The sequence below is a fragment of the Morus notabilis genome, unplaced genomic scaffold (genome assembly GCF_000414095.1).
Source record: "Morus notabilis unplaced genomic scaffold, ASM41409v2 Scaffold1774, whole genome shotgun sequence".
Lineage (NCBI taxonomy): Eukaryota > Viridiplantae > Streptophyta > Magnoliopsida > Rosales > Moraceae > Morus > Morus notabilis.
In genome coordinates, this window is record NW_010364150.1 from 601 (window position 1) to 8,672 (window position 8,072).

Sequence of the window (8,072 nt, forward strand, 5' to 3'; positions counted from 1 at the left end):
AAAAAATTAAACAACAAATAGTAAAATAAACAATTTAGCAATGACAATCTTGGCCTCTCTAACAGCAATCTTATCCTATCGATTTCACCTCAACACCGATCTTTCTTTGTTGGCGATCTCATAACAGTAATCACAATTTAAAATTTTCATTTAAAAATATCTTAAAACAAGAATTCTTTTTTAAAAGGTGATAGCAGTTTACAAAAACAAAAACAAGATCACCAAAGGTATTTTAAGAAAAAATTCACTTTTTTTTATTAAAAACAAAAAACTACTTAAATAATGATACTAAACGACTTTATAGTAATTAAAAAAAAACCACCATCTATACTTTTATCTTTCTCCCCCTCTTACAAAGTAAGATAAAAGATTATTGTAATTCTCTTCATATTCTATATTAATTCCTCATTCCTATAACTCTTTCCGATCTTTGTACTCTTAATCCCTCTAATGTCAGGGTCTCTCTATTCCATAGGAGTGTTTTTATTTATTTATTTACTTATTTACGAGGATAGCACATGTCCTAACTTTAGCACATAGAATGATAGATTTTTTTTTTTTTTAAAAAAAGAAAGGGAATGATAGCAATTTCCAATACGGAAATTGTACTGCGTGGTCTTTTTTAACCATCTCTTTTTATAAATAGCTGAACTTTTTTTATTTTACGAAAATAACCATTTTACTTATATGAGTTAATCAATTATTAAGCTATGGACCACAGTCAATCAATGATTGATCAATCATGATTGACAGATTCATTATTAATTTATTAATAATTTATTATTAATAAACATAAAATTCATTGATTAAAATTGATTAATTACTAATTAATTTTGATTAATTATTAACTAATATTAATTAATAATAAGAATAATTGAATTAATCAGTTACAAATTAGAGTCAATCATAATTAATATTGAGTCAATCAATAATTGACTGTTGAGTTAATTAATAATTGACCGTTGAGTCAGTCACTGTGTCAATTAATGATTGACTACTAAAGTAATGAAAATGACAATTTTTACAATTTTATAAAGCTTTGACCATTTATGAAAAAACATCCTTAAAAAATGCCATTTGTGCTGAAACAAAACTTCCGAACTTCCATGTGATGTGCTCGAGTCCACAAAACTTCTAAATGGCCATTTATGACCATTTCCAATATCGACTTGAGTCTTCTTTTTCACTATGTGCTCGAGTTAGGACACAAAACTTCCATGTGAATCCCTTTAGTCCTGTTTTTGCTATGTGACATGACAATCGTGTTATACTGTTCCCACATGGTATTCTCCAAACACACACTGACACACACAGTTATATGCACCCGTTTTCTGCATTTTTTTATTTTTAGTTTTCTTATATTCAATAAACCATTTCAACAATTCATGAAAGTAGGATACTGGAATTTGAAATCATTCAAGGTGTCACTGTACATGCACGTGTCAGTAACCATACGCCAATTTGAAGTTGGCCTATTTTATGAACTGACACAAGGAACAAGACGAATAGGCACTTGGCGGGTCCTAGTGTCTAAAAACAAGTGAAGGCAATTAAATACACTCAAATTTCCAACATCATAAACATGAGACTTCGACAATGGAAGATCCAAAATTTTGTGCGGTTGGTACCAGTAATTAAGATAGCAGGCAAACCTACCTTCTGCAGATATAAGTGGGACCCTTATAATCAATATTGCCCTTCTTCTGCCAATGCATGAAGAGGCATGTGGGAATGGGAAGCTGCCAACAAGCTATTATGATCCATCTAATTGTTCAAGCCTTTATTGATTATTGTCCTTTTTTCTGAACACAATGAAATTTACTTTTCAGGTTCACAGCATTGATTTGGCCAAAATCTTTCTAGGTGAGATAGATTCAGGGGTGAATCTTCACTTCTCCGAGGGGAATTTAATGACGGTGATTTTCTTTTCTTTTTTTTGGTTGGTTGATTGACCACCCTTTTGAGGATAATTGTAGTGTAACATTGGCTCTGGTGATAGATTTGCTTAGCAAGTATAGGAAAATAGATTCCTCTTTAGGAGGATTTGTGATAAAAATTCACGTTTGAGAGTCAGGAGAGAAGAAAAACATGGCATTAAAGAAGAAAAACATAGAAGATTGTAAATGGCATTAGAATCTATTAATTAAAAAATTGAATTATCATACGAGTTGATATCAAAAACTTAGAATTCCTATTACAAAACAATATAAGATTGTAAATGGCATTAAAATCTATTGGTTTTGGTAGGATACGTTTTAAGAAGAAAAACATAGAAGAACAAGGCAACTATTTTCCATTAGCTCAACTGCTCAAGGGCATAAAGAAAAATCCAAGATATATTTGATACACAGAAAGAAAGTCTAGTACTTCTTCAGCATAAACCATTACATCCAAACATGATTTACCAACTACACAATAAATGCGAGAATGAAAAATTCCCTCCATTACTAACCACTGGTAAAAATTTGTCATTCAAAACTATAATACATCCATAAGAACATCATTTAACTATCACTGATCAGCCCCTGTTGAACTCCTAAAAATTACAAACCAATACACCATTTTCCAAAAGTGAGAAGTGAATATCACCTACCGTGGCTTTGATCTGCCCTAAGCCACGCAGCCTCCACACATAATGCTCCTGCAGTTAAGTGAACATGAAATTATTGGAAAATCCCCAGCATCATAGTTGCCATCTCATTAGTCAATGTAAGGGTACAAGGGCAAAAATGACATAAAGGCTTGCAGTATCAGATTGATTTGGTTCATAAAAGCTGATGTGAAATTGACTTAGAGCTTTAAAGTTCAATCACAAAGATGAAAGAACGACTTAACTCCAAAAGAACAGTTTTTTCCAACAAGGAGAAGCTTGGCAGAAGCAAACACAAGAAGACAATGTTATCCATTATGATTATACATTGCAAGGCACGGAAGCATGTTTTCCCCTTGGCCATTTATTTCGCATGGTTTTCAAGGTTTACCGGATCTTTTCATGAATGTTTATATTAGTCCCTGCAATGTACTTAGACATTTTTTTTACAACTAGTTATTTATTACTCTCCTCAATAACTTCAAGGCTGGTGTCACATGAAATTGCTATCATCTCTTCTCATGAAATTTGAGCTTCGAATAAGCTAACAACCGGCATCTAGCAACCTCCTAATTCTCACTCAATTAAGGAAGCAAGAAAATTGAGCAACAAACAAGTATCCGAGGGATTACTGAAAAAGTGAAGTACTCACGCAATTGAGCAACCAGACCGTCTTTGTGTTTTCTTCCGAGCCATCTCCTTCCTTCTTTGAGGTTGAAGAACAACCTTAATAGAGGTATCAAAAACAGCTTTGACATTCTAAAGAATCAAGAAAGATCAGTATCCATAAAACATGAAAAATTATTAGAAACGTCCTAAAACTTTAAACTCTATCAAAGCCCACCTGCTGAGTCTTAGAGCTGCACTCGATATAAGCCGCAGCACCAATTTGCTTCCTTAGCTCCTCTCCCTGATTTCATTCATAAGCACATGACTTAAAGCTCCTTTTTAAAATTAAAAAAAATAAATAAATAAATCAACCCCAAAATGCTTCCTCAATTCAAGTCTCAAAATGGGAAAAAAATTAAGCTTGCATACCTGAGCAGATGTTACGACATTAGATCCCATATGATCGGCTAGATAACCCCTGTCCTCGCGAAGATCTTGAAATCGATATAAAAAGAAGTCATCTTGATGATACTCTCAAACTTTCTATTAAAATGAAATATATTGGTGACAGTTATTCGGATTCCCTACCTAGTTTTGTTCCAACAAGAACAATTGGAACATTTGGTGCGAACCGACGAAGTTCAGGCATCCACTGAAAAAAAAAAAAGGATATGAATGAATTCATATCACTAATATGCAGTTATTAGAAAAATTAAAGACATATAAAGTCCAGCATATAGTAACAGAACTCAAATAGAAAAGGAAATACTAAATGATATAAAAAAAAAATTAATGTTCATGTTCATTAAAGGGAAAAACAAATCAAGATGTCGGCTTTAGACAAAAATAGAAATAACTTCCTTTTCCAGAATAACCAAAAGCAGCAAAAACCTAATGAATAAATAGTCATTATCCAAAAAGATAAGTACCTTTTTAAGGACATTCTCATAACTAGCTCTGCTAATCAAAGAGAAAGCTAGCACGAATACGTCTGCACCTCTGTAACTCAAAGGCCTCAACCTACTATAGTCTTCTTGACCTTTAAACCAAAAGGAAAAGAATTTTTTCAGGAAATCAAGAACCAACCAAGAAATATCTTAAATACCAAAAACCCACCAAAAAAAAAAACTAAGAAAAAAACTAACTCAGGCCTAAAGGGTATAAAGAATTATTCTTACCTGCAGTATCCCATAGTCCCAAGTTGACAATGTTTCCATCCGCAGCTACATTGGCACTGAAATTGTCAAATACGGTTGGTATATAATCCTGCCAAGCACAAAAAAAAAAAATCCACAAACATTGTGAGAGAACTAAGATATTCAGAAAAGAAGAGTTGGAAAAGGGGCAAAAAGAAAAAGAAAAACTGTACATGAACAATTTGAAGATGTTAAAAAGAACCCACTTTTTGAATCTTGAAAAACATCCATAAATGCAACAGAAAAAAAAAAAAGAAACTCACAGTGGGAAACTTGTTGCTAGTGTAGCAGATAAGCATACATGTCTTCCCAACAGCCCCATCACCAACTGTGACACATTTAATGAACTTTGAAGCACTCATTTTCTCAAATCAATCAAGCCCACAACTTTCTTTCTGAAACCAATGGAATACAAACTATGAACGTTTCAAGAATCTTTTATCTAAAGTTTGGGCTCAAAAGAAACCGAGAGTACAGAAGAAGAAGAAGAAGAAGAAGAAGAAGAAGAAAAGCGTGTGGATGTGTAAGAAACTTGAAAGGTGTTGTAGATGATATAAAAGGCCAAGACAAGAAAGACCCTCCTCTTCTAGTTTCAAGGAAAAAAAAAGATTATAAAAAACATGAGAGAGAGAGAGAGGAGAGAGAGAGAAGAGATTAGTTGTTTGTTGTTTGTAGTCAAAGACTTGTCTGCAACTTTTTTCGTCCCTCTATAATTTTTTGAAATGCAAAATATGGGCCCCTCTCTCAAACGGACACCTATAGCCCCCCCTCCTCTATTTATCTACTACTGCCTCTCATCGCGGTTTTCCAAGCAAACACGAACGTAATAAAAACACCAAAAAAAGAAAAAACAAACCTTAAAAAGGCATTTAAGAAGGAAAAGAAAATGGATTTTTATTTATGCAAAATATGGGCCGTGGCATTCTAAACTGTTTATTTATTTATTTATTTTGCATAATAGATTATAAACTTTTTTAGCGTATTTAGAATTATTTTTATTTTTATTTTTTAAAAATAAAAAATAAAAAAAATGCTAAAATAACGTTTGACATAATTAAAAATAAAAAACAGAAATGAAAATAATTTTTTAGTTTAATGTAAAATGAGAGAGAAATGAAAAACGACTAAAAGTCGTTTTTCATTTTTTATTTTCATACAAAAAATAAAATCATTAAAAATAATCTCTTGATAAAATTATCAGACGCATTTTTAAAAATAATTTCTGTATGAAATTAAAAACGTTTTTCATTTTTATTTTCATATAAAAAATAAAATTATTTTAAAACGAATTCTAAACACATTTTTTATTTTGACAAATTATATACTGAAATTTTAAAATACAGTTACAATTGAGATCTAATCATTTAAAAATATTATTAAATTGATTATTTAAAATATGGAATTCGGACCTGAAAGGTAAATAAATATTATTATTTTCATATTATGTCATGTGTTAATTTGATTTAAAGTTAAAAACGAAAAAAAAAAAAAAAAACAAGGGAACAAGAAATATTGAGGAACCAAAATGCAGTGCAATGGTAATTTATTGCAAAAGGTAGTTGGTGGGGGAAGATAGCATGTGAGGGTACAATGGGGCTATAGACCACTAGGAACTCCCAATTAATACGATGAACTATTTGCGTGCTTACCATTCAAAGACCTGCATTACAATCTAGTCGAATGTCTGTTTCAACAGGCTATTTATTCAAAAGCTGTTAACCTAACCTCCAAAGGATTAAAATTTAATAAACAAATCAAGCAAAAAAATGACTCGTGTCCTGTTTAGTTAACTGATTTTAATTTTTAATTTGAATTGAAATGTAATTTTATATGATAATTTTTTATTGTAGTAAAAAAATTAGATGTGATTATTTATGAGAACTTTTTACTGTAGTAAAACTTAAATCAACGAAATGAACGGGACCTGAAAAAAATAAGGTCTTGAACTGATGAAATACATCACAATTTTTATTATTCCCTCGGGCAAAAGGAGAAAAGAAATAAAAAAGATATTTTAAGCTCGTTTAATTTATTAATTTAATTTTTTAATTTAAAAACCGAGAGAGTACAGAAGAAGAAGAAGAAGAAGAAGAAGAAGAAGAAGAAAAGCGTGTGGATGTGTAAGAAACTTGAAAGGTGTTGTAGATGATATAAAAGGCCAAGACAAGAAAGACCCTCCTCTTCTAGTTTCAAGGAAAAAAAAAGATTATAAAAAACATGAGAGAGAGAGAGAGGAGAGAGAGAGAAGAGATTAGTTGTTTGTTGTTTGTAGTCAAAGACTTGTCTGCAACTTTTTTCGTCCCTCTATAATTTTTTGAAATGCAAAATATGGGCCCCTCTCTCAAACGGACACCTATAGCCCCCCCTCCTCTATTTATCTACTACTGCCTCTCATCGCGGTTTTCCAAGCAAACACGAACGTAATAAAAACACCAAAAAAAGAAAAAACAAACCTTAAAAAGGCATTTAAGAAGGAAAAGAAAATGGATTTTTATTTATGCAAAATATGGGCCGTGGCATTCTAAACTGTTTATTTATTTATTTATTTTGCATAATAGATTATAAACTTTTTTAGCGTATTTTGAATTGTTTTTATTTTTATTTTTTAAAAATAAAAAAAATTTAAAATAACGTTTGACATAATTAAAAATAAAAAATAGAAATGAAAACGATTTTTTAGTTTAATGTAAAATGAGAGAGTTTTTGTTTTCATTTTTTCCTCTTTCGATGAGACAGAGATATTAATAAATTTTTTTATATTAAAAATAATCTCTTGATAAAATTATTAAACGCATTTTTAAAAATAATTTCTGTATGAGATTAAAAACGTTTTTTATTTTTATTTTCATACAAAAAATAAAATTATTTTAGAACGAGTTCTAAACACACTTTTTATTTTGACAAATTATATACTAAAATTTTAAAATACAGTTGCAATTGAGATCTAATAATTTAAAAATATTATTAAATTAATTATTTAAAATATGGAATTCGGACCTGAAAGGTAAATAAATATTATTATTTTCATATTATGTCATGTGTTAATTTGATTTAAAGTTAAAAACGAAAAAAAAAAAAAACAAAGGGACCAAGAAATATTGAGGAACCAAAATGCAGTGCAATGGTAATTTATTGCAAAAGGTAGTTGGTGGGGGAAGATGGCATGTGAGGGTACAATGGGGCTATAGACCACTCGGAACTCCCAATTAATACGATGAACTATTTGTGTGCTTACCATTCAAAGACCTGCATTACAATCTAGTCGAATGTCTGTTTCAACAGGCTATTTATTCAAAAGCTGTTAACCTAACCTCCAAAGGATTAAAATTTAATAAACAAATCAAGCAAAAAAATGACTCGTGTCCTGTTTAGTTAACTGATTTTAGTTTTTAATTTGAATTAAAATGTAATTTTATATGATAATTTTTTATTGTAGTAAAAAAATTAGATGTGATTATTTATGAAAACTTTTTACTGTAGCAAAACTTAAATCAACGAAATGAACGGGACCTGAAAAAAATAAGGTCTTGAACTGATGAAATACATCACAATTTTTATTATTCCCTCGGGCAAAAGGAGAAAAGAAATAAAAAAGATATTTTAAGCTCGTTTAATTTATTAATTTAATTTTTTAATTTAAATTAAAATATAATTTTATGTGAGAATTTTTTATTATA

The 8,072-nt window shown here is 30.3% G+C and overlaps 1 protein-coding gene across 1 annotated transcript; it reads right to left on the bottom strand.

Annotated features, from left to right (window-relative positions):
* Window positions 1–2,318: 2,318 nt before the first annotated feature.
* Window positions 2,319–5,127, bottom strand: LOC21384238 (rac-like GTP-binding protein ARAC7). Its single transcript, XM_010105852.2, has 8 exons — window positions 4,659–5,127; window positions 4,378–4,465; window positions 4,129–4,238; window positions 3,788–3,851; window positions 3,629–3,693; window positions 3,435–3,500; window positions 3,243–3,349; window positions 2,319–2,641 (listed from the first exon to the last, which is right to left on the bottom strand). Exons 1-8 carry the CDS (start codon window positions 4,755–4,757, stop codon window positions 2,611–2,613), a joined length of 630 nt encoding a protein of 209 aa, XP_010104154.2. The 5' UTR covers window positions 4,758–5,127; the 3' UTR covers window positions 2,319–2,610.
* Window positions 5,128–8,072: the final 2,945 nt, after the last annotated feature.